This window comes from Monodon monoceros, unplaced genomic scaffold (assembly GCF_005190385.1).
Source record: "Monodon monoceros isolate NGI ecotype Baffin Bay Population unplaced genomic scaffold, NGI_Narwhal_1 Super_Scaffold_11, whole genome shotgun sequence".
Classification (NCBI taxonomy): domain Eukaryota; kingdom Metazoa; phylum Chordata; class Mammalia; order Artiodactyla; family Monodontidae; genus Monodon; species Monodon monoceros.
The window spans coordinates 376,961-403,158 of NW_021703767.1; the positions used below are offsets into that span (position 1 = coordinate 376,961).

Sequence of the window (26,198 nt, forward strand, 5' to 3'; positions counted from 1 at the left end):
GTGGGACCCTCCCCAAGGGTCATTCAGTCTCAGGCGCCCCCTGGTGGCCTCGTCCTGGCGCTTCGCCCCACAAGTCGCTCCGAGGCTGACAGACTCCGGCGTCAGGCGTGACTGGCAATCGCGTCCCTCCCGGCCTCGCCCACTCACCAAGCCCCGCCTAACCACCCAGTCCCTCCCACTCAGCGCCCCGCCCCCACGATCCCGCTTCGTTCAATGTTCTCCGGCCCCGCCCCCACCGCTCAGACCCTTCGCGCTCCACCACTGAGCTAGCCGGCCACGCCCCGGACCCACCCTCACCGCTCTCTGATTGGCTGCGCGGGCATCTTCCCATCGCGTTCTCCGGTCACCAGGTTGTGGCTGGTCGGGTTGCGGGGCGCAGGCTGAGGGGAACCGGGAGCGCGCGGCGGTCATGACGGAGGGCACGTGAGTCCCCGCGCCCCTCGAGAAGGGAGGGCGCGGTCGGGGGCGCAGCGGAGGGGTCTCACTGGGTCGGGGGCTTCCAGCGAGGCTGCTGCGCCGTCCGGCCCCGCCCGCGGTCAGTGGAGACCTGCGGCACCGGCCCTGGGGGCCGTGAGGGGCGGTGAGGGGCACGCTCTCCTTCGGCGGTGTCGCCCGGGGACCTTCTGGGGCCGGGCCGAGGAGAGTCGGGTGGGGCTGGGGGTCGGGGTGGGGACCCGGACGTGGGCGGCGGTCCCTGTGGCCTGTGTCTCCTCTCCCGGAGAAATCATGGCGCGGTGTTCAGGTGCAGAAGCGCGCCAAGAGGGTTTTTATTTTGCAAGGTAAGGGAAACAGTGGTCTGCTCTCGCAGGTCGTTGGGGTGAAACGGGAAGTTCGTTGCGCCTCTGGCCTCTGACCTGGCGAGCAGGTCACTTGAGCACGATCGCTTCCAGGTGTCTGCGCCGAAGAGGGGGACCCTATAAGACAGAGCCCGCCACCGACCTCAGCCGCTGGCGTCTCAGCAATGAGAGGGGGAGGCAGACGTGGACATACTTCCGAGGAGAAGAAGACCCTGGCCGAGGGCAGTCTGGCCTGGAAGCTCACTTACTGGGCTTGGACACCGTAAGTGTTGATTCTGCTCGCCACGTGCAGTGTCTGGGACGCCACCAGACACCCACCTGCCTCCCTTCTTAGCAGTGGGCACCAGGAGCCGGCAGGAGCCTTAAGCAGCTAGATGTGAAGGGCATGTTTTTCTCTGGTGAAACAGAAGGGATGTGTACTGTGCACCTGTGTCTCGTGTCGCCAGAGCTGTTTCCTACCGGAGTTAATCGAGGTAAAGATAGAGCATGAAGTGAATGGGACCCTTTGCTTCAATCCCTTTATCACTAAGCTGTGTGTAAGAAACTGCTCTAACTTCGTTTTTGTTCAGAAAAAGAAGTTTCTGATCTAGTGAATTTCATAAGAGAAATTCAGTTATTCAGAGAGTATGACCTAGAAATGGGGTCACCCTGTCACTGTGCCATCCCATGGCCCCTGCCCGAGGGAGGCCTGAGTTCCAGGTCTGGGTGGGCATCAGTGCCCCGCCCCACACACTTGGGCACCTGCTTTATTCAAGATGTCTTGGAGAAGTTGTGAAGAAATTTGCAAATGTGTGACTGGAACGCAGAACCATGAGAATGTGGAACCATTCATTTGCTAAGATTGGCAATACCGTCATCAGAGTTTTAGGCCTTTTCTTGAAACAGCTGAAACTTTCAAAGCAATTCAGGTTTGTTACTTTGACTTGGTCTCTAAGTGCCAAGGCCTCCTCTGGCCTAGCCGCAGACCACTTAGCTCTTCACTCCTTTTTCTTCTTTGCAGAGGAGTTACTTTAAGGACTTGCCGAAAGCCCACACAGCCTGTGAGGGGGCTCTCAATGGGATGACGTTCTACGCTGCACTGCAGGCTGAGGACGGCCACTGGGCGGGTGATTACGGTGGCCCGCTCTTCCTCCTGCCGGGTAGGAAGGTGCTGTTGTGGCCTGTGGGCGAGGCCACCCTGGGGCATCCTTGGCGTCTTGGCTTGATCTGGTTCAGGCCTTTGGTGAACGTCTGAGGTGTGAATGCGTGAACAGGTGAAAAACTGGGAGCTCACATAGAAAAGAACTGGGGAGGTTGCCCTGTGCCTGAGTTGTCCTGCTGTCGTTGCCAGGGGATGGGAGCGAAGGCCCAGCTAGCTAGCGTTCTGAAAAAGGAAGCAGGGGGTGCTTTGGGGGCCAGGGGAGGCTCTTGAGTCCCAGTGCAGAGCAGGGGCATCAGTGGAGGGCCCAGCCTATGCCAAGTGCAGAGGTGGGCAGGAATCTTTTAAGTCCTGTGTAGGCAGCTTGTGTGTGTGAACTCACCTGAAGTGCTGGCCGGGAGAGCTCAGATGGGACCTGTAGGTGCAGGTTGGTGAGTTGTAGGAGGACTGCAGTTGGAGCCCTTGGGTACTGAACTGGTTTGGCTAGACAAGTCTGTTTTGCATCCTGGGAATGTTTCTCTAAAGAAATGCTCAGCTTTGTAATCCGGAAAATTCCCTGCATTTATGCAGAAGGACCTTTTCCTTTAGTGGCAGTAGCACTGGGAGTCCATCAAGCTCCCATGTCTGCTTTGACTCCAAGCCCTGCTGCCTCCTGGACTGTACAGCTTTGTATCTTCCTGACTAGGGACCCAGGGGCCTGATCCTTGGGGGCAAGTCTTTGGGCTTTCTTCCCTTGGTCTGACCTGGAGCCTGTTGAGACTTTTCCCAAGGATCTTCATGGGGAAGCAGTGACTGCACTGGCTTGCTCTGACCCTGGGCAAGGTGACAGGACTTCACCATGCCTTGGCTGACTCATCTGTGATGTGGGGATGATGGGAATTGGGTTTGGTCCCATGTGCCTGGCACCAGGTGCTCAGTGGGTGATTGGTCATGGGGACACTGCATTGGTTTGTGCTTGCTGCTGTAGCTCTGGGCTCAGCCTGCTGCCCCACCTGCCCTCTGCAGGCTGTAGGTTGGGGCTTTCCTCTCTCCCTCTGGACTCTGGACAGACCATCTTTCTCAGGTGGACACTGGCCTGTTTGGGGGTGCCGTCTCAGGGTTCTTCCATGGCTGGCTGAAGTTTGACCTGTCTTTTTCTGCTTGAATTTGGCAAATGCTCATGGAGGTCATGACTCTGTGTGGCCCGTGTGGCATTGAGCATCACTGTGGTGACCACTGACTCTGGGGTTGGACCTCCTGGGCTCCAGCCCCAGCCCCACCACTTAGGGGCTATGCCTCAGTTTCTTCGCCTGTAAAATGGGGAAGACCTGCTCTGCTTCCTGCTTGTGTGTTTCCCTGTCTTGACAGCATCATACCTGTTATGAAAGGAGATGGGCTTATTTCTGTGAACCTCTGTGCTGTCTCCATATCTATCTGCCTTTCCAGAGTGTGCCTGTGTGGGTGTGTCTACTGGGGCTTCTCATGCCTCTGGCCGTAGTTGGGCATCCATTCCATGACACGTTGTTGCTGGGGCCTGCCTGAGACCCCGCGTGCTCGGTGCCGTGGGCACGTGGCTGATGGAGCCTAGGCCGGGGGTAGGGTGGAGGGGCGGGGGGTTAGCCTGTGAACACCATGCTCAGGAGGGCTAGGCTGGGAACAGAAGGTTCTTTGTGGGTAACATTTATTGTTGTCCATCTTGCAAAGTGATGTGTGCTATTAAAATTAATAAAACAGGAAAATGTAAATGTAAGCGAGTAAAGTACCCCATCCAGGGATGACCTGTTTAGTGTTTCTTTCCCGTAGGCATGTCAGTAGTGTGGGACCTTGGGAGTGGCTGGGTGGGCTCTGCACCCCCCATGTGATATGTGTCACGTGTGCTGTTGCTGCTGCGCCTGGGGCCCCAGTTCTAAAGTCCCTGATGGGGCCGGGAATAATAGCCTTCCCAGGCTTGTTTGCACAGGAAGGAGACCCTAGCGGACAGCTGCCTGTTACCTGGGGTTCTCAGGAGGAATGGGGCCTGGGCTTAGCAGTGCTGAGTGCCTGCTGAGGAGTATCTTTTCTGCCGCACAGGCCTCCTGATCACGTGCTACGTGGCGCACATTCCTCTGCCGGCTGGATGCAGAGAAGAGATTACGCGGTACCTGCGGTCTGTGCAGCTTCCTGATGGCGGCTGGGGCCTGTGAGTCTGCCCGACCCTGCGTCGCTGCGTGTGTACGCATGCACGTGCACCCCTGTTCTTATGTGGGAGATGCACCTGTCAAGGGTGGGGTGACTGTGGCTCTGGCCGTGGGTGGGCAGGGAGAGCCTGTCAGAAGGGAAATGGGCTGGAGGCTACATGCAGGCTGGGTCCGGGTTTCCCTGGGGCTCTCAGAATGGGCCTGTTCACTTTCCGGGCCTCGGTTTTGCCGCTCGTGTTGTAATGAGTTTCATGACTGATTGAGAGACTCCTGAGACCCATATAGCACAGTGAAGACCATTTGCTGTCATCACTAAGGCAGAAGAAAATTGTCCTTGACCCTGGGATGGCAGCAGGGAGAGGCAGGCTGGGCAGTTCTCCCCATGTTTCAGCCTGCCTTTCTGTGGTGTCGCTCGCTCTGGGAGCAGGGCCCTGTCCCAAGGTGGTCAACTGCCTGCCCACCTGGCTGTGGGGCCCTGGTGCTTCTTGTCCTGCAACCAGGACGTTGGCCCCTCCTGGGCTGGCGAACTCCACACCACCAGCCTTACAGAATCCTAGGAGGACAGCTCAGCTCTGCTTGCCTCCTGGATGGGGTCGTGGGCATCTCGAGCTTCAGATCCCAGCTCTTTGCCGTCTGGGTCCTGGGACAGACTTGAGGTCTCACCAGTGCCTTCGCCTGCCCTGGCATGCTGCCTCTGGAGCTTGCTCTGTGGGCCGTAGTGATGCAGGGTCTGCTGATGGGCCACTGCCTGGGGTCATGTTGATTCAGGCATGGGAAGTAAACGGACAGGGCCGGGCAGGTCCTGGAGGGAAGTTTTGCTGTGCTCTGCAGCATGCGGGATCTTAGTTCCCTCACTAGGGATCGAACTTGCGCCCCCTGCATTGGGAGAACGGAGTCTTAACCGCTGGACCACCAGGAAAGTCTTGAGGGCGGTTTTGGAACTGCTCAGGTGTCATGGAGGTGCAGGAGCTCCTCCTGGAGAGTGGCTCTTCTGGATGCTTCTCGTGTTGTTACGTCATTCTTGATTTGCTGAGGAAATTTAACGGAAGCGCTGCTTAATTTCTTACAAGTAATGGAAGACGTCATTTTCTCACCTGTCTCCTGCTTCTGTAGGCACATTGAGGATAAGTCCACGGTGTTTGGGACTGCGCTCAACTATGTGTCTTTGAGAATTCTGGGTGTGGGGCCTGACGATCCTGACCTGGTGCGAGCCCGGAATATTCTTCACAAGAAAGGTACACCCTGCATAGCACGTGCTACGTAATAAAGAGTTCACGTTACCTCAGCATAATGAGCGCTCGAAAATGGGAAATAGAAAGGTGCACCTGCACTTCACATACAGCAAAACACATGAGCCAGGAAGGTGTCAAAGCAGAACAGGAGGAAACTGTCTAACCTTGCCAGTAAATTTTTAAAACACAAATAAAGGTCGCCATATAATTCTGTTTGTTTCGCAAATGGGCAAAAGGACTCACGAACAACACGCTTCTGCGTTGCTTGTGGGAGTTCTCCTTCCCGGGGGCAGCCTGGCCGCACGAGAGTGGTGGGAGCTGGTGGGGCTCTGCCTGCACCCTCCGCCCTCGCTCTCCTGTGTGTCCTATAGGGCTCCTGGGGTGACTCCCTCCCCTCGGCCTGGGGATGCCCTTCTTCTCCTGCTGCCCCAAGAACGTTCACTGCTCCTCTGCAGAGCCCGGAGCGTCTCACCCGCCTGCCCTCCTCTCACGGACATTCCTCAGTCTGCTCACCCCCCCTGCTCTGTGCTCGCACACAGGGGCTTCCCATCAGCACCTCGAAGCCCCTTCCTGCTTCAGGGCTCCGCATGTGCCGCTTCGTCTGCCTGGGATGTCCCACCTTCCAGCCAGCCCCGCTGCCTCGGGGGTTCCTTCTCACGCTTCGCCTGGCACCTTGCATGTCACTTCCTGACCTGCCACGTTGGGTGACGCCTCCTGCTGCACTTTCTCACGAGCCTGCATTCTTCACACGTGTGTTGCTCTTGTAACGAATCCATCGTCAGCTTCTGGGCTCACTAGTGTGAGGTCCCAAGGCTGATTTCTGGTTCCTTGTCTGGGAAGGAATGTCCTCAGGCCACGCTTCCCTAGTAGCTTTGTGGGTTCTTTGCCTTCTGCACACCTGGGTTTGGGGTGAGACCTCCTTGTGAATCGTGTCCAGGATGGTTTTTCTGTGCTTGGGACCAGTGCTGCTGGGGGTGGCTCCAACACGGGGCCACAAGCATCCCCACAGCCACAGTCCAGATCCGTCTGCTGAGTGGGTACAGTGCCGCGCGGGACAGCCAGGTGGACTCAGGAGGGAGAAGGCCGAGCGTGCACAGTCAACTCCCTCATCACCTCCAGGCCCATGTGGACAGGGGCTGCCGCGTGCGCCTGGGCCTCTCACCTTCCCAGCTTCTACTTCCTGGGGGCAGGGGCCAGATAGGCTTGTTCTGGGGAAGACGTCGGTTCCACCCAGCAGCCCTGGTGTTGGGTGGTCCCGAGTGGTTCTGGAGCCTGCGTCTTACGACAGGGAGAGAATCCTTAGCAGGCCTGCCTTTTGAAGGGGACCGGATTCCTGAGGGTCTCATGTTCACAGTCAGAGGCAGGTGATGGGGCCTGTTCTCTCCCCACAGGTGGTGCTGTGTTCATCCCCTCCTGGGGGAAGTTCTGGTTGGCTGTCCTGAACGTGTACAGCTGGGAAGGCCTCAACACTCTGTTCCCAGAAATGTGGTACGCTTCCCCATCTACGGTCACCACTCTCTTCGCGAGTAGAGTGAGGCCGCCCTGGGTCACTTGCTGCCTGTTAGTCAGATGAGGGGCTGTCTGTTCAGTGGAGTTGGGTGGCGTTAGCCTCCTGGCAGAGCCCCTGCTTGGCTGAGTCCTACAGACGATAGGAGAGCATTCCCGCTTGGGCAGGAGGGAGGGAGGTGCAGGGGCGTTGGGCCACGTGGCAGGTGGGTGGGGTCCCGCCTCGCTGGTTACAGAACCTCTGGTGTGGGGCGTGACGCGCTGCCTTTGTTGCATAGATGCCTGTGACTGTGTCTTGTTATGGACATTTTGAGTATCTACAGAAATAAAGGAAAGGAGGTGACAGCCCATGCAGGCCTCCCCAGCCCAGCGTTGGGTGTGCCGTGCTGACTGTCCCCCTTGTCTTTTTTGCTGGTGAATGTTAAAGTTGATCCCAGACATTCTGTTTCCCCTGCAAACTCTTCAGTGTGTGTTTTTTTTTTTTTTTTGTACGTGGGCCTCTCACTGTTGTGGCCTCTCCCATTGCGGAGCACAGGCTCCAGACATGCAGGCTCAGAGGCCATGGCTCACGGACCCAGCCGCTCTGCGGCATGTGGGATCTTCCCGGACCAGGGCACGAACCCGTGTCCCCTGCATCGGCAGGCGGACTCTCAACCACTGCGCCACCAGGGAAGCCCTCAGTGTGTGTTTTTAAAAGATAGGAATTTTCTTTTAACAGAACTACAGTAGTGCTTAAAAACTCAGCAAAATCGACATTAATTCCATATTGTGTGATACTTATAAGCCAGAGATTTTAAACATTTTGTGAATATCTAATGAAATCTCTGGACATGTGTCCCGAATACATTCATATGCATATAAGTACCCCAATATCACCTTCAGGAGGTGAGGTCCCTGGAGCAGGGAGCTGTCAGGGAGGTTGGGGGGCCCTTGCGCTAGGGGACTTCGGTAGAGGAGAGGTGCGAGGTGAAGGGGCCGATCAGGAGATGACAGCAGGGGCCTGATGAAAGGGCCGACGGCCCAGCCTCCACCGGGGCAGACCTGCCCAAGGCTGGCCACTCTGGAAGGGGCGGGAAGTGGTCTGGGGCCATTCCAGCGTTCCTCACCGGTGGGCCTGCTGGCTGGACCTCGGACCTACCCGGTGTGTAAGGAGCCGCAGAGGAAGGCACTGAGCAGGCGCTGGGAGGGGTGTGGTGTCAGAGGCGGGTGTGGGGGACTGCGTTGGCTGCATCCCCGCGCCGCAGGGCCCAGGCTGTGGTTGCCGGGCCTCTCGGTAACTAGGGCACTGCTAGTCTTGGCGGAAGTTGTTTTGGAGGGCATAGGTTAGAGTGTAAAGGGCAGGTGTGCGGGATGAAGGACCAGAGACCCTGAACCGCTTCAGCTGCAGGAAAGCTGGAAACATTACCCAAAATGTAGCAAACGCCCTTTAAAGTGAGTGGAGGAGCCCTTGAGAGTGAGGCCAGGGGTGGTGGGGCTGAGGACACCCGCCCAACCCTTACGCCTGGGAGCAGGGGAGGCGGGCTCACCTCCCCATGGCCTCCACGTGGCCTCCCCTCTCACTCGAGGATGGAGGCTGAAAGGGGCGGGTGGAGAAAACAGCCCAGGCGCGCCCCTACCTGGGAGGCTGGGAGAGCTGTGCTCACGTCAGGCTGCGTATCTGGGTGAAGCACAGCAGAGGTAACGATCAAAGACACAGGCCTTGAGAAGATGTGGCAGTCCTGAAGATTTTTAGGTGAACTTTTTATTTAGGAATAGTTTTCAATTTCCAGAAAAGTTGCAGAGATAGTCCAGAGCGTTTCTGTAGACCCCTCACTCAGTATCTCCGTGATTAACGTTTTTGTTACTGTGGCACGTTTGTCACAACTGGGAACCCACAGGCAGTCCTCACCGTTTAGGAGCCAAGTCTCCTGGCTTTAGGAGGCACCTGGTGAGCCAGGAGAAGTTGTCGGCTTCTGTGGGCTGCGCCCCTCAGGAGCATGGCTGTGCCCACTTGGGCCGGAGACAGCCGTCCACCCCGTGTTCAGGCTTGAAAGGGCCCCGGGCTGCAGTGGTGGGGGGCCCTGTTGACACGCTGTCCCGCCAGGCTGTTTCCTGACTGGATGCCCGCGCATCCCTCCACCATCTGGTGCCACTGCCGGCAGGTGTACCTGCCCATGGCCTACTGCTATGGCACCCGGCTGAGCGCTGAGGAGGACCCGCTGGTCCAGAGCCTCCGCCAGGTGAGCCTGACCACGTATGCCCGCTCTTGGGGGGCCCCACGGAGCCGAGAGCCCCACAGAGTGGAGCCTCCACCTCCTGTCCCTAAATGACTGCCTGGGGGCTTGTGCAGTGGGATGGGCTGCAGGGCACCTGTGAGCAAAGGCCAGGCCCCAGTGTGTCCCTGGGGAGCAGCCCTGACATGGGGCTTGGGGAGCAGGGTGCTCATCGGTGCTCGGGAGGGCAGGCAGCAGAGGGGACGGGCAGGTCTGGGGCTGAGGCGCTGCCGCCCTCAGGAGCTCTACGTGGAGGACTACGGCCGCATCGACTGGCCGGCGCACAGGGACAGCGTGGCCCCCGATGAGCTGTACACGCCGCACAGTTGGCTGCTCCACGTGGTGTATGGTGGGTGCCCCCAGGGGCTGGCTGGGCCCCCCGGGGGTCGGTCGACACCTAAAGTGACAGGGAACGCGGAGGGACATGGCCCTACGATGAGTCCTGGCGTTGGGGTCCTGTGGGGACGAGGGGGCCGGTGTGCACACCTCGTGTCCAGCAGACCCACCTGGGGCTCGGGCTCCTGGACAGAGGATTCGGAGCCCAGGGCCTTGAGGGGCCAGTAGTTCCTCCTCAGTGGGAGAGAAGGGGCGGGACCCCACGAGGCCAGTCCAAGCCCATCTCCCGTGGGTCCTCCTGGCTGCTCAGAGCCGAGTGGCCTCCCCTTGGAGCCTGGCGGGTGCTGTGTGCGCAGGCGGCCACGTTCCCCCTCATTCATTCGTTCGTTCCCTCACTGGTCCTGCAGACGGGCCCTGGGGTGGGAGCCAGGACCCGCCCTGTCGGCACTGGGAGGCAACATGCTCTGCACGGCTGCAGGGTCTGCAGGGCAGCACCAGGATGCCAGGGAGGGGGCTGCACCAGCAGGCAAGGAGAGTGGGGGAGGGGGTGGCAAGGGGGGGCCCAGAGACTGGCCGCCGTGGGCCGACCGTCCTGGGGGGTCTGTGCTGGGGCTGGGACTCCTCTCCGTGTCTGGTGCCTGTTGACGCCCCCCTCCCTCGCAGCGATCCTCAACCTGTATGAGCGCCACCACAGCGCCGGCCTGCGGCAGCGGGCCATCCAGAAGCTGTCCGAGCACATCGCAGCCGATGACCGCTTCACCAAGTACCTCAGCATCGGCCCGGTCAGCGCCCCTCGCCCACTGGCTATCTGGGCCTGGGGTGGGCGAGGACTGGGGGCGGGTTGCCCAAAGGCCTGTGTCTATGGAGCTGGGAGTGGGGGTCTCCCTGGAGGTGAGGTCTCCCACTGGAGGCTGTCACACCTTTACGTGGGACCTGGGCCTCTGATCCCCCAGGACCCCTGTGCTTGGCCCGCCCTCCCGTCCCACCACCTGTTGTGTCTGGAGCACTGCTTCTTGAGGCTGCCTCCTGAGGTCTCTCTGGCCGGTGGGGTGGGCTGCTTTTCCTCCCCCGGTCCTCTCCCCTTCCCCAACCCTAATAACCCACCATTTGCCTTTCTTCTATGGGGTTTGCAGGACCAGGGTGCTTGCGTTCCACTCCTGATTCCTGTTGAGGCTGGTGACTCGAGACTTGCTTCTCAGAGCCTCTGGGCTCCTGACTCTGCACTGCCCCGTGGGGCTGTGAGCCCGGGTGGCCAGTGCAGGGTTGGGAGGCTAGCCCGCAGCCTTAGGGCACTGGGTGCAGGAGGCAGCACTGTAGCGAGCCTCGGGCGGCCGTGACCGTGGTCACCGTGCTGGGTCAGCCCACGGCTTCTCTGTGTGAGCCCAGTGGGCGCAGTGTCCATGAGCCCCACGCGTGACCCTGCTCCCAGGTGTTTTCGAGGCCTGGTGGTACCCGGGGGATGTCAACTGCCACCGCCCCAGCGAGGGGCCAGTTGTTTCCCTTTCAGCGCCAGGGGATTCTGCGTGGGCTCTGACCTAAGGCTGCATAAAGCAAGTTAGAAACGCGCTGTAATTGGACCTTGGCCTAGGAGGTCCCGGGGTGGGAGAGCTGGGCCTCTAGAACATCTGCTCTGAGCAGTCAGGCCCTGTGCCTCTGGTCTCACCTCCGAGTCGCTCCGTATCTCCCGTGGCCCTCAGCCCTATCCTCCATCCCCTGAGTTATCTCAGGCAGCTCAGGACACAGCACAACCCATGTGCCCACTCAGGGGTCCCTGCCTTGCCCGTCACCCTCGTGGCGGTTCTGCTCACCAGCTGGCTGGGCTCCCGTCACCTCTACAGGTCACCCTGTCTTTTCCCTGCTGCCGTCCCCCTCCCTCCTTGGCACACGTGCCTTGGCCCATTCCCACCTCTCCCAGGGCAGGGCTGCAGCCTGGTAGCAGTGAGTGCTTGGGAAAGGGGTTAGAACAGAAGGTCTGGCCTGCAGCAAGGCCATGCTGGGGCCTCGGTGGGGTAGGTCTGCGGCCCTCAAGCCCGGGAACCTGGCAGGTGTGGAGCAGAGCCCTGACAGGGCTGTCTCCTCCAGATCTCGAAAACCATCAACATGCTTGCGTGCTGGCACAGGGAAGGGCCGGCCTCCTCTGCCTTCCAGGAGCACTTGTCCAGGATTCCCGATTACCTCTGGTGAGTGTGGCGGCGAGGGCGTGGCCCTCGGGAAGGGCGTGGCTGAGAGCCTGAAGGCCAGCGTGTCCCATGCAGGGAACTCTGTGTTTGAGGGAGGCCTATTCCCCTGGTGGGCCCTCCACACAGCTGGGTGGGGGCGTGGGAGCTGTCCTCACGTGTCCCCTCCTGTGGGGGCGCATTGCTCTTGGGACACGGGCTCTGGGCCCCTGACGTCCGGCTCTGCCCTTGCTCCCTGACCTGGACTCTTCTCCTCACAGGCTGGGCCTTGACGGCATGAAAGTGCAGGTAAGGGCTGTAGGGCCACAGCTGCTTGCTTCCTTGCACCTGTTCCTGCCTTTTGGGTTTGTTAAGATCCCAAGTCACTCCTCCCGATGTGTTCTGTCAGCGTGTGGTAAGTGGCTGCAGGTCCCCCTTGTCCCGCATCTGAGGGGCACCGCCGGTCACCTCCTGGGTGTGTGCTGTCTGGCAGGGATGCTAACAGGCCCTGGGGGGTGGTGGGAGAGCTGAGGGCCTGCAGCCACACCACGGGAGCAGTCTGTACACCAAAGTCATTCAGAGCTGCAGCTCGGGGGGGGACGAGGGCCACGGTGGTTCTCAGACGCCAGCCCAGCTGCTGCTGGACAACTGATGATCTCACAGTTCACATGCTGGGTCTGGTTAGCGGGGTCAGGACAGCAGCAGGATGCGGTCAGAGTAGAACCCGTGCCCTCTGCTGCCCCGTGAGCTGAGCATCCCAGAGGTACCACCTTCAGAGTCCTGAGACACGCTCCCCGTGGCCCCTCTCCGCGTACACCGCACCTCTGTTTTGTACCGTTTGCTGGTTTCCAGTGTCTGGGTGTTGTAGATGCTGTTCCCCCAGCTTACGTCCTGTGCGTGTCCCTGGGGGTGGGGCTCCTGGGTCCCTGGGCAGCCTGGGCTGACCTGGTCCTGTCCCGGCTGCAGGGGCCCTGGGGTCAGCGAGCGGGAGCTTTTGTCTCCTGTCACTCAGTGTGCAAATGTGGTGCCTCCAGCAATGTCCTTGGGTCACACTGACCTCTGGGCCCTTTGGGACGAGTGCACGTGGGCCCAGGCCCGCCCAGCGCAGACCACCCCCCCCAGGTGCCCTTGCCAGGTGCACTTGAGCCCCACTTCCAGCTCCCTGGCCCCCACGCTGCCAGTCTTGTGTGAAGATATTCCTGAAACACGTGAAGTAGAGGAGGGTGATGAGCCCTCACGTGGCTCCCCACCTGCTTTGACACCTCCAGCCCTGGAGCTTACGAGGGTTTCTGGTCCTGACAAAACTGCCGTGCCGTCCGCACTGAGTTCACGGCAGCCCCCAGTGGGGTTTTGCTGTGTGTTCATTGGTATCAGGATCCAATCCGGGAGGCTGATCCTTGCTGTTGCCTTTGTCCTACAGTCTCCTGGTGCCCTTCTGTCCTGGGTAATTTGTCCCTAGCATGTCTACCTTCTGCCTGCTCTGCACCCCAGATTTTCTGCAAACTGGCAGTTCGGCCCTGAGGCTTGATCCGGTTCAGGTCTTTTGGGCCAGGTGCTGTGTGTGTTCTTCCCACACATTGTCCTGCCAGGCTGCAGTGTCTCGTGTCCCTTAGTGCCACCGATTTGTCTGGGCTCTGTGCCAGTGGGCAAGCAGTGGAGGCCATGGCGGTGGTCTTCCAAATCCTGGAAGTGCTTTGAGGAGCTCTGTCCTGGCTGGTGGCCTGGCTGCCTGACCCATGTCTCCTTGCAGGACCAGCCCCTCTCAGGGCCTCGTGGGCTTTAGGGGTACAGAGCCCAGAGCCTGGGGTGAGGAGTCGGCTGGACTCCTACCTCTCTGTAGGAGCTGGTGGATGCCCCTGCACCTTCCTTGGCCCTCTAGGCACCCATCGGATCTGGGAAGTTGGGGTGGGGGTGGGAGGTGGCTGCTGTAGTGCTGTCCTCTTTGCACAGGGTACCAATGGCTCGCAGATCTGGGACACCGCGTTCGCCATCCAGGCTCTGCTGGAGGTATGTGGCTCTGTCCCTCATTCTCCAGCCTCCACCTGCTCTTCCTGTATGTCCACCCCTGCATCCAGCCGGACATGGCACCTGCCGGCCCTGACCCTTCGCTTACCTGGGCTCCGAGACAGTGGTCTTGCTGGCAGCTCTAGGTGTGGGGCTGGCTTGAAGTCTTCAGGGGCAAGGAGCCCTGTGAGGGCTGTTCCCGAGGTGACGAGGTGGTGGGGTCTTCTGTAAGGGGGAGCAGGCTCCAGGCTCTTCTCAGTGCTCAGATTGCTCACTACGGATACTTTTGAGCACGTACTAGAGAGAAACAGGAGCGTGTCTTTATGCTGGTGGGAATGAGGTTGGCAGGATTTGGGGAGGAGTCTGGGCCACGTGGGGGCCTGCCTTAGATGGGCAGGGGCCCTGTGGGCACAGGCTGGGGCTGGGGCCAGGGTGGTGTGGACCATCTCTTCTGCTGTCGCTCCACCATGTCTTTCTTGGCGGCAGAAACCCGAGAGCCCTGAGACTTGGGTGGGTTTGCTCCTGGTTCCCAGTGGTGGCCGGGTATCGCCAGGGTCGTCCAGGGACCAGCCACGCGCGCAGGCATGTGCCGGCTAGTGGCTCACCCCCTCCTCTTTCCCAGGCGGGTGCACAACACAGGCCAGAGTTTTCGTCCTGCCTGCAGAAGGCTCATGAGTATCTCCGGGTCTCGCAGGTGAGACCAGGCCTGGTCCGTGCCTCGCACAGGCAGGGTGCCCCTCCAGCCCAGGGCGTGCCCTGATTGTGGGTGGGGGCAGTGGGCCACATGGGTGCTACCTGGAGGGTTCCCACTGGCACTGGTGACCATGAGGGCGGCGGCACTGGGTCCCTGCATGTCCTGCTGTGCTGGCCCCTCCCTGCCCGGTGTCTGTGTACTATGGTGGTGACGTGTTCCATCCTGCCCCTCGGATTCTCACCAGGTCCCAGACAACCTCCCTGACTACCAGAAGTACTACCGCCAGATGAGCAAGGTACCACGGCCAACCCCACCCGCCTCAGTTAGCCGGGCTTTGCCCTCGAGGAGGGCTCTCTCCTCGGCTTCCTGTTCCGATAGATGCACAGTGCGGGGTTCCACTGATGTACCCAAGATATTCCTGACTGAAGAGTTGTGCATAAATGCAGTAGCTGAGCTCTGTGGGCTTCACCCCACCATGTCACACACTGTGCACTTAGCAGCGCGTGCAGACGTTAACTAAGCTGTCAGAACATGAATGGCAGTGATGAGGGGAGGAGTGGGGAGGGCAGTTCTTGCAGCACGTGGGGGCATGGACATGGCCATGGCTGCGTTCTCACAGCGGGTTGCTTGTGCCCGTCCCACAGTAGAGCCTGAAGGCGGTGACGGGCAGAGGCTGCAGTCCTTGTGCTGGAAGTTGGAGGCCGTCCACGTGTGTGTGGTTTGGGGCTGTGGCTGTACCTCTGCTGTGGATGGGCCTTGGCTCTGTGCGGGCGTGCGAGGTGCCATGGTCTGGGGTGGCCAGGTGTGGGCTTGGCCTCCACCCTTACAGCCCCACACTTTCCAGGGCGGCTTCTCCTTCAGCACACTGGACTGTGGCTGGATTGTTGCCGACTGCACAGCTGAGGCCTTGAAGTCCCTCCTTCTCCTGCAGGAAAAGTGTCCCTTTGTCACCAAGCATGTCCCACGAGAGCGGCTCTTCGATGCTGTCGCTGTGGTGAGGCTGCTGGGTGTGGGGCTCTGGTCACACAGCTGAGGGCACTGTGCACGTGGAGTCTTGGCCACCCCACCACAGACCCTCTTAGCACACCCAAGTTTTTTCCAATTTTTACGGTGGAGATCACATAATTTGGTGGCGCACGTGTGCTTTATAAGTGGTAAGCATGCACGTGCCGGGGAGTGGTCCCGGGTGGTCACGGAGTACCTGGTTGATAAAGGTTGCAGCCCACTGTTCTGGGCGCCTGAGGGTCCTGGTTTAACATGAAAACCAGCTCCCTGTTTCCCATCCCTGCTCCTTGGTTCCTAGCCTTGGGGTGTTTCTAGAAAGCTGTGCCACAGCCTGTGGGCCCTTGCATGTGCTCAGCGCATGGGTGAATTCTCAGGATGTTCCCTCTGGTTTTAGTTGCTGAGCATGAGAAACCCTGATGGAGGGTTTGCCACCTACGAGACCAAGCGTGGGGGACACCTTCTGGAGCTTCTGAACCCCTCGGAGATCTTCGGTGAGTGGTCGGCCAGTTACGTGGCCACAGACTCAGGGGCCCTGCATGCCTGAGGTTGGACCTCTCGCCAGAGCCTGGAGCTCTTTCCCCTGGCGGGGGGCAGTACCAACAAATGTTCTGGCAGATGCGGGCGGATGCTCTAAGGAGCCCCCAGGCACCAGAGTGTTCCGTGCTTCTCGACTTTCCAGGGTGCAGTGACCCTGGTTGTGGATAGAAAAGCTGCAGTCTGCCTCTCGGAGGTGGGTGGGATTCACACCAGCTCTCTGGCCCAAGCCTGGGCCGGCTCCTGCTCTGTCTTCCTTGGAGGCCGGCCTGTCTCCTGAATGCTCCTCATAGAGCCCACAGCTCCTCACAGGGAGGTGACAGTGGGGACCCGCTCGCCTGTGTCCTCCTGCTGCGTCTGTGTGTGCCCCTGTACCCTTCTTCCGGGTCTGCATTTGTCGGGCTGCTGTAACTGGCAGATGTGCTCCTGTGGAGGCCTTCTCAGGGTGGGCTGCAGCTCTGCTGTGTGCGCTTCCCTGTTGCCCTCCCACTGGCCTGGCTGTCCTGCAGCACAGATGGGCCTCCAGGTCACCTGTGTAGGTGCCTCCCTCCCACCTGGTGGCCACGTCACCGGGCTGCTCGCTGGTGGCGCTTCCTCCGTGCCTTTGGAGGATGGTCAGGCTCGCGATGTGCTGTACAGGCTCTGCATGTTACGGCGTTCTCCTGTGTCACGGTTTGGCCTGAATTGCCGAATTGGGCGGCTGAGGCAAAGTTCACATTTCTCAAGCCTTCCTTTTCTTCCCCAGGGGACATCATGATTGACTACACATATGTGGAGTGCACCTCGGCTGTGATGCAGGCGCTGAAGCATTTCCACAAGCAGTTCCCAGACCACAGGGCCGGAGAGATCAGGTAAGGGCGGCCTTGGCACAGGGATGCTCAGTCACACAGCGTGGGTACCATTATCTTGGGGCCAAGAAATCAGACAACCTTGATGTCATTGAGAGCAAGCCATTTGCTCACTTGGGGTGCTCAGGCCGGGGGCCCATCTCAGGCAGGGGGCTCTGGAGTAAAACTCATTTAAAAATGGAAGGGGTTTCAGATGCTCCTGAGTCCTGCTGTAGGCCCTGAAGTATATCAAATGTGTGTACCGGGGGTCAGAGTAGCACAGTTATAACACAAAAATGAGTTATTTTTTTGCATCTTCTTAGTAACATTGAAAGAAGACACATAAAGGTGTACCTAGGAGATACTGTGGGTTCAATTCCAGCCACTGCAAATATCACAGTAATGTGAGTCACGTGAATTTTTGGTTTCCCAGGGCATATGAAAATTACATTTACACTATATTGTCGTCTGTAAAGTGTTCAGTAGCGTTATGTCTAAGAAAACGATGTACGTATCTTAATTAAAAATATTTTATTGCTAAAAAATATTAGCCATCATCTGAGCCTTCAGCAAGTCAAATTCTTTTTGTAATAGTAACATCAAAGGTTACTGATCACAGATCACCATAATAGATATAATAATAATAAAAAAGTTTGAAATACTGTGAGAAACACCAAAATGTGATAGAGACATGAAGTGAGCAAATGCTGTTGGAACAATGGCACTGATAGCCTTGCTCGATGCAGGGTTGCCAAAAACCTTCAGTTTGTAAAAAACACAGTGTCTGCGAAGTGCAGTAAAGCAAAGCACAATAAAATGAGGTATGCCTGTACCCCCAGCTCCACTTGTGCCCAAATAATGGTAGTTTTTAAATAAACCTTTCCTGTTGAAGTCTGGCTCATGTTTAGAGAAGTACACAAACCATACATATAGCCCTTGGATTAATTTTGAAGTGGACACACCCATGTGACCACGTCGGGCAAACACATTACCAGAAGCTCCCCCCCGGTTCCCCTCTGCCCACTGTGATCCCAACGTGGAAGCCCACGTCTATCTCTCTCCACTGTCGAATGCAGACGCCATGCTTTGTTTATGCATGTGCTTGCTGTATATCCTTCAGGGCCTCTCAATGGGTTATTATGAAGCATCCTGCTGTGAACAATCTCAGACTTGTGTTTTGGGGCACAGAGGTTCCCAGTTCTTGAGGATGTGGATGTGGACTTGCTGTGTTATGGGGCTTCTGTGCAGTTCTTGTAGATTTTCCTTCATCCTTGTATGATTCTGTTGTTTCATGGCTCTTGGTAAACCTGGTGTAGATTCAGCTTGGTCATCATGCGCTTTACTTTTTATATATTGTTGGATTCAATTTGATAAGTATTTTGTTTAGGATTTTGTCAAAGGTTCATAAATAGCTAAAAGTAAAGCCAATGAATCATTAGTAAAAACTGATCACGCACACACCACAAAGACAGTTTGCAAACCAAGAGTGCACGAACCAAAACATTGAATGAGGCTCGGGTATATATTGTTATAAAGAGCTTATATTGTGAGAAGGCAGTAACTGTTTATTCTTCACAGTGATTGGTCACAATATTAGAATTTTCAGTGATTACCTCGTATCAACCTTGGGAGGCAGTTCAAGTTTCTTTATGATTTCCAGAGGTGTAAACAAGAAATGACCCAGGTCAAGTTAGTCTTGCAAAATAAGCTAAATTAGCCTTTGTTTGTATGATTAAACTGGTTTTGTCTGCTCAGGGCATTTTCGAGGCTGGGCTCTGTTTGTTTTTGACTTTAACAGTTCCCCATTTTGGTCATTGTCTCAGCCGGCTGAGAGTATCACCAACCAGTGTAGTGTTATTCTCTCTCTCCACCGTTGTTGTAGTCGGGCTGAAGAGTCACATATTTGCTGTTTTCACTAGTTGAACTGACAGGTTGGAGGGCCATGTAGTCACCATCTTCATCATTCATGTGGTTATTGCAAATTTCATCCAGTTGTCTGATCCTGATACCATTTGGTATGTGAGTGGCTGCTGGTAGGCATTTAAAACTGTTGCGAAATTAGTGTGATGACTATAAAAAGAACAATAATCAAGATTGAAAAATTTCCCAGAGCCCAAATTTAATCAATTAAATAAATCAAATGGGTTATAATCAGATTCGGGTATTACCTTTCTAAGTCAGTCTACAAAAACTTTAAGAGTTGTTTACGGAGGCGCACATGCTGTGTCAGCAATCACATGTCCTCAGTGTTCCTCAGGACAGGATGCACCTTGGGTGTTTACTTCAGGAGGCAGCATCGTAGATGTCTTTCCACATAAATTAGGCCTCTATATGATCTGCGCAATCAGGTAATTCAATGAGAGGCATTTCTATGGAAACAAAAGAAAAATAATGGTAAGTAATTCAAGGAAATTATAAATTCAGTTTCTGAGTTTGGAGAGCAGCTAGTTGAGGCGACTTCTAGATGCTGGGTTCTAAGCATCTTCGGATGCAGTGAGGACAAGTGTGGCAATTAGACAGATGTTCCTGGTTTTCAGTGTGAATGTCTCTGGTGATCTTTCTGAGTGGCCACACAGCAACAGGCGTGAGAATCGTCCTCACATGAGCTGTTGAAGTTTGTATCAAGTTGTCCAGCTTTTGCTTGCGGGGCTTCGGGAAAAGGGCAGTTTTAGTTTCATAGTGATTCAAAAATCAAAAGAGTGGAAGAAAATTGTAAGAGTTCTAGCCACATATTGGAGGAAGTCAGAAGAATTCAGGATTCAGTCCAGTTTACACTTAGAAAACAAATTTAAAAGACAATTAATAGTACTAGAATCTGATGTACATAAAGGTGTATTATTGAAACATGATTTTTCTCTCTATAATCACCTCCATTTCTATCAAAGATAACTGAGTCTAGTTTCAATAAACTTGGCCTGATTATTTATAAAAGTGCAGCAGGAATAGCGACTGACCGTATAGGCTCTTTAAAATCTGTTTCGTTGGAACTTTTCACGAGGAATCTCATATTGGATCTTTAAAGTCTCTTTAGGCTAAGAGGCCAAGCCAAGGACTTGTCCAGTTGTGTCCTGTTACAAGAACAGATTCTTACTTAACTTTTGCAAATATGTATTGTTATGAAAAAATAAGAATATTTAATAGGAGTTTCAGAATTCTTGAGGGACCAGGTAGGGAGAAAAAGATAAGTGTTTACTAAATTGCTGTAAGTTGCAGACAGCTTAAAAGAGGAGAAAAAGGGTCCTTTAATTTTGGAAAACAGAACGCTAATGAATGAGCAGTTATCAGAAGCCTACATTCTAGAGTACTTGTGAGGGTCTTTTCCATGAATCTCTTTGAAGATGAAGCACTTTTGCAGGAACATTTTTGCAGAAGCATCAGAGTAAAATAATAACTGTTTGTAAATGAAAAGAGCTGGAATTATATCAGGGCATACCAGATTTTTGGGAATTTCATATGATTACTGGAATATTTATTTTATTTATTTTTCAATAAATTTATTTATTTATTTATGGCTGTGTTAGGTCTTTGTTGCTGTGCACAGGCTTTCTCTAGTTGTGGCGAGCAGGGGCTACCCTTCATTGCAGTGTGTAGGCTTCTCATTGTGGTGGCTTCTCTTGTTGTGGAGCACGGGCTCTAGGCGCATGGGCTTCAGTAGTTGTTGCACGTGGGCTCAGTAGTTGTGGCTCATGGGCTCTAGAGTGCAGGCTCAGTAGTTGTGGCGCACGGGCTCAGTTGCTTCACGGCATGTGGGATCTTCCCAGACCAGGGCTTGAACCCATGTCTCCTGCACTGGCAGGCGGATTCTTAACCACTGTGCCACCAGGGAAGTCCTGGAATATTTATTAATAATTTCCACATAAATATTTCCTAAAAAAAGTTCAGCATCACTTCTTATTTGAAAATGCTTCCCATGAAATTTAACACATACGAAAAGTTACATAGTTGTAAAAAAGCTTGTCTCTTTTAATAGAGAAGACTCAGTTTTCTTAAGTAATCAAAGACCCAATAAAGACAAATCATAGAATCATGGTTTTCTAGACATATTACATTAAAGGTAAAGAAAAACATTTGTTTACCCTTTCTTATTAAGAGCAGACCAATAATCTAAGAAAACTATCCTTTTAACAGAGAAAAGCAAATTCTAATTTCGTACCAGTGTAATTTTTTTTGTTTTTTAATTTATATTTGGCTGCATTGGGTCTTTCTTGCTGCGTGTGGGCTTTCTCTAGTTGGAACGAGCAGGAGCTACTCTTCGTTGAGGTGCACGGACTTCTCATTGTGGTGGCTTCTCTTGTTGCGGATCACAGGCTCTAGGCATTGGGTTTCAGTAGTTGTGGCACACGGACTCAGTAGTTGTGGCTCACGGGCTCCAGAGCACAGGCTCAGTAGTTGTGGCGCACGGGCTTAGTTGCTCTGCGGCACGTGGGATCTTCCCCGACCAGGGCTCGAACCCGTGTCCTCTGCATTGGCAGGCAGATTCTTAACGAGTGAGCCACCTGGGAAGTCCCAGAACCAGTGTAATTTTGATATTAAAATTCTTCCTTTTTTAAAAACTTGTATAAATCCATTCCAGTCTTAGTCAACGTGACTAAACATAAAATTCCTTTCTCCAGATTCCTTTTCTATAAACCTACAGCTTTTTATATCCATTCAAGTTTTGTCCTTTTTCCTTTCTTATTCTGGAACAATCATTTTACTTACAACAAAATTACTTTCTTTTTTTCCTTTCAACAAAAATGCATCCTTATTCCTCATACCTTTTTTTTTTTTTTTTTTTAATATTTATTTGGTTGCCCTGGGTCTTAGTTGCAGCTCACCGGGTCCTTAGTTGTGGCAGGCAAGATCCTTAGTTGTGGCATGCAAACTTCCAGTTGCAGCATGCATGTGGGATCTAGTTCCCTGACCAGGGATCGAACCCGGGCCCCCTGCATTGGGAGCGTGGAGTCTTAGCCACTGTGCCACCAGGGAAGTCCCCCTCATACCTTCTACTGAAAACACACATCCAACTTTTCATATATAGTCATTTTCTTTTATCTCTATTTTCTAGTAATGTTGTAAACAAACAAACTTTAGCTCTTTTATGAATCAGTTTTGGCAAGGGAACTTCTATAGCAGTCTGTATTTTTTTTTTAAAATCCTCTTTTTAAAAAAAATGCTGATTTTTCAACTTTATTAGTTCAAATGTTATTTTCTCAATTTCAAAGACTTACAAAGCTTACCTAGAGAAAAAATGATGCAAGGAAGTTGTTACAGGATAATTACACGTTCACTCTTAGAGGATAGCATAATTGCCTGTGAACGACATTAAGTGAATATAAATTCTTTCTACATAATACAGTTAAAATAAAATATATGCTTTCTGGAAATTACATTATGAGATTCTCTGGTGTCTACAGGTTCATCCCAATGTTGCTCTACTAGACTGGGAAACATAGAACAGGCAGGGGCTGCAGGATCCTCACATCACTGCTGAAGAGGGTTGCTCTGCGTTGAGTAGGCAGAATAAAGATTTGAAGGATGGAGAACAACCTCTAAACTGATCGCTGAGCTATAACTGTATGGGAAAACGCCACCAGAATTCCCAGGCTTGCAAGTAGTTATAAGATTGCTCCCTGGCTGCAATCTGAAAAGGCGAGGCAACAAAGCCTGAGCCTATCAGAGAGGTTGCAGCCTGGCCTTAAGGAGCCATCGCTGTGTGTACAGGGCAGAAAGGGTGGCTGTGGTTGGAATGGCCTGTCCAGCTGGCCGCGCGGTGCTTCTGTTGCTCAGTTCGCCGTCGTGTAAGAGTGGCCGTTTTCCAGCATGGGCCATTCCTTAGTGAGAGACGCAGTGTATATCATGCCCATACCTTTGTGTATAAAACCGTACAACTAACTGAGACAGCAGTGTAATAAATGGACACATATTTCTTATTTTCAGTATATGGCATGTGTGCATCCTATTTTGTATTTTATGAAACTATTGCTTACATACAGATAATAAATAAATCTATTAATAAATCTATAAGGTATAGCTAAAATTAAAGATGTATACTATCCCTTTATCTATATAGGTATAAATAATATGTATATTTTCAATTTAAGTAAATGTTAATCATAACTCACCAATGGTCTGCGACCACGGTTTGAAAAATAAGAAGTTGCAGTAAATCCTCCCACAGAGGAGAAAGCTCTCTTTGATGGATGCTTAGATAAATGATTTTCAGGCTTTCTTTTTAAATGTACACTTAAGTTTATAAGTAAGTTTTGATGTATCGTTCAGTTAAAAGCATTTTCTATTTCTATTGTGAGTTTTCTGGCCCATGAGTTATTTAGGAGCATGTTGCTTTATTTCCAAAAAAATTGGAGGAGTATCCAGTCATGTTTTTGCTGGTTTCCCTCTGTCTGGCAGGCTGTGCAGCCACAAGGGGGCACAAGCGGGCACTGTGTCTAGTCTTCATTTTGTCACCCAGGCCAGGCTGGTCCCTTGGCTGTGTGCTGTGCGTGTGGTCTGGGGTCCTTTCCTTTGGCAACCTTGTCCTCAGAGATGCCCTCACAGGATTGACCTTCCTTCTTACTCATCTTTTTAAGAATTATTATAATAAAAGTAAAACAAGCTCTTTGAAGGAGACTTGGACGATACAGAAAAGCACCAGAAAGAAAGCCAGCTGCCCTTCCTCACCCCTGAGAAGAGGGTGTTCTGACTGTTTGATCTCCACGGTGCACCTTTCACGTAACTGGCTCCGTTTACCGTGAGGTTCCTGAGAGCAGCTGATAACTTCCCTTGTCGTTTGGCATCTCCTCCAGTATGGGTTGTGATGGTTATTTCTGAATTTTCATTGCTGTTTTACAGCTTTTCCCCATTTTAACCTGAGCCAGTATCCTCTTGTTAAATCTTTGTTCAGGACCATTATTCTTCCCTAGAGCCATGTGGGCTTGGAGTCAGCCTGTCTGGGTGGATGCGCCTGCCCCTGCCCCTTCTCTGCTTGAGATCCTAGTCTAGTCACTTCACCCCCCTGCCTAGGTTCCTCCTGCCACATGCGGCAATAGTACAGCCTCACGGAACTGGGAGGATTGAGATACCACACGAAAGCACTGGGAGATTGGCATGTGATAAGCACAGAATAACTATTGTTATTGTGTAAAAACTCCTGCTTTGGAAGGTAAATTATGATAGTTTTCTGGTGGATTTACGTCGTTTGTATTTCTTTGGAGATTACTGAGCTAAAATATTCTTTCCAGACGTTTATAGGTCATTTCTGTTTCTTCTTTCACATACGAATTGCCATTCATACCCTTTCCAACTTTGTTGCTGGGGTGAGTTTTCTTCTTGCCTTACATGTTTATTAAGCACAATAATTCTGTATCTTATGTTACAGATACTTTCCCCCAATTACTTTATTATTTTTACCTCTAGAGAGTTTGAACATAAGTTTTTATTTTTTAAACAAATATATTAACTTGTTATATTAAGATTTTTAATTTAGGAGTGTTTTTAGGTATAGTTTGAGGGCGTCAGTTACTCTAGTAATACATATATGGGATATTCCATTTTACTAGATTGACTTGAAATTCTTCATTAATTTCAAAATTATAGGAAAGTTATAAAAGGAGTAAAAAGCACTCCTATTTACCTCTTCCAGCTATTGCTCAGTTGTTAATGTTAACTTTTATAATAGCCAGTTAATTTACCAGCAAAAGTGAGTTTATTCAGAATAGCCAGAGGAATTGCAATTCGGGACATGCGAACTGTGACAGATCACAGGAAAATCCAGAGAATAAGAAAGGGAACTTGCTTTTATAGGGGCTGTGATAACCAAAGAGTCTGTTGGAGGGGTTGGGGATCCAGAGTATGGAGGCTTCCCGTTGATGGGCTGCTGCTGTCTCTGATTGGCTGGGCTGTCGTGGGAAAGAGAGTTTTCTTCTTCCTGCGGGGTAGTAAGCAGAGACACCTTCCTGCCCGAGATGTGGAGGGCCATTTTTTCCTGTTTGGGGTAATTGATGATGCCTGGTGGGCCTGAGCACTTCCCTTACAGGCCTGTCTTGACTCCAGCTTTAGGTGAAGCTTCTTTAATTAATTCCACTTTAACATTTTACTGTATTTCCTTCATCATACTCCCTCCCATATGTTTTTTCTTGAACCATTTGAAAGTAAATTGCAAATGTGATTACCTTAATCCCTAAATACTTTAGTTTTTTTTTTTTTTTTTTTTGCTGTACGCGGGCCTCTCACTGTTGTGGCCTTTCCCGTTGCGGAGCACAGGCTCCGGACACGCAGGCTCAGCGGCCATGGCTCACGGGCCCAGCCGCTCCGCGGCATGTGGGATCTTCCCGGACCGGGGCACGAACCCGTGTCCCCTGCATCGGCAGGTGGACTGTCAACCACTGCGCCACCAGGGAAGCCCTTTAGTATTTTTAAAAAATAAATAAATTTATTTATTTATTTATGGCTGTGTTCGGTCTTTGTTGCTGTGCGCGCGCTTTCTCTAGTTGTGGTGAGCGGGGGCTACTCTTCATTGCAGTGTGCAGGCTTCTCATTGTTGTGGCTTCCTTTAGTATTTTTTTTAATGAGGTTATTCTCTTATGTAAATATGAGTCACAATATTAACATTGGTATAATACCATTATTTAATCTATGGAACTTATTTCAATTGTCCTAGTTGTACCAGTGGTGTGGTTTATGGAAACAGTTTTCCTCAAGGTCTAACCCAGGGTCATTGTATTTAGTTGTCATATATTAGTTCTTTAACCTGGAACAGTTCTTTAGTCTTTCCTTGTGTTTGATGACTGACATTTTTGAAGAATATGGCAAGTTATTTTGTAGAATGTCCTCAATGTATGTTTTTCTGTGTTTGCCCATGACAAGATTCAGGTTATAAAATTAAGCATTTTTGTCGAGCAAGTAACAAAAGTGATGGGGCTTCTCAGTGCATCATATTAGGAAGCATGTGTCAACACTGACTGTTGATTAAGGAGATGGCCACTTGTTTTCCCCACTGTAAAGTTAATACTTTTTTCTTTGTGGAAGAAAGTTTTTTTTATTTTAGTTTTTGAAATTTTATTTTATGTACTTTTTTATACAGCAGGTTCTTAGTAGTCTTCAGTTTTATACACATCAGTGTATACATGTCAATCCCAATTACCCAATTCATCACACCACCATCCCCACCCCTGCTGCTCCTTTCCCCCCTTGATGTCCATACTTTTGTTCTCTACATCTGTGTCTCAACTTCTGCCCTGCAAACCGGTTCATCTGTACCATTTTTCTAGGTTCCACATACATGCGTTAATATACGATATTTGTTTTTCTCCTTCTGACTTACTTCACTCTGTATGACAGTCTCTAGATCCATCCACGTCTCAACAAATGACCCAATTTCGTTCCTTTTTATGGCTGAGTAATATATTCCATTGTATATATGTACCACAACTTCTTTATCCATTCGTCTGTTGATGGGCATTTAGGTTGCTTCCATGATCTGGCTATTGTAAATAGTGCTGCAGTGAACATTGGGGTGCATGTGTCTTTTTGAATTATGGTTTTCTCTGGGTATATGACCAGTAGTGGGATTGCTGGGTCATA

The 26,198-nt window shown here is 52.7% G+C and overlaps 1 protein-coding gene across 8 annotated transcripts in view; it reads left to right on the top strand.

Annotated features, from left to right (window-relative positions):
* Positions 1 to 339: 339 nt before the first annotated feature.
* LSS (lanosterol synthase) overlaps positions 340 to 26,198 on the top strand; it is a 42,249-nt gene continuing 16,390 nt past the window's right edge. For 3 of the 8 annotated variants that reach the window (XM_029214432.1, XM_029214438.1, XM_029214439.1), the window contains exons 1-17: positions 340 to 423; positions 891 to 1,059; positions 1,798 to 1,936; positions 3,985 to 4,093; positions 5,205 to 5,326; positions 6,715 to 6,811; positions 8,913 to 9,048; positions 9,322 to 9,430; positions 10,081 to 10,199; positions 11,500 to 11,597; positions 11,855 to 11,882; positions 13,524 to 13,580; positions 14,200 to 14,271; positions 14,516 to 14,566; positions 15,116 to 15,265; positions 15,671 to 15,767; positions 16,556 to 16,661. In XM_029214432.1, the coding sequence (XP_029070265.1) occupies positions 410 to 423; positions 891 to 1,059; positions 1,798 to 1,936; positions 3,985 to 4,093; positions 5,205 to 5,326; positions 6,715 to 6,811; positions 8,913 to 9,048; positions 9,322 to 9,430; positions 10,081 to 10,199; positions 11,500 to 11,597; positions 11,855 to 11,882; positions 13,524 to 13,580; positions 14,200 to 14,271; positions 14,516 to 14,566; positions 15,116 to 15,265; positions 15,671 to 15,767; positions 16,556 to 16,661 (1,673 nt within the window). In that variant the 5' untranslated portion in view covers positions 340 to 409. Of the gene's footprint in view, positions 424 to 890; positions 1,937 to 3,984; positions 4,094 to 5,204; positions 5,327 to 6,714; positions 6,812 to 8,912; positions 9,049 to 9,321; positions 9,431 to 10,080; positions 10,200 to 11,499; positions 11,598 to 11,854; positions 11,883 to 13,523; positions 13,581 to 14,199; positions 14,272 to 14,515; positions 14,567 to 15,115; positions 15,266 to 15,670; positions 15,768 to 16,555; positions 16,662 to 26,198 lie in introns of those variants that run through there. The other 5 variants (XM_029214435.1, XM_029214433.1, XM_029214434.1 and 2 more) reach the window with 5 other exon arrangements.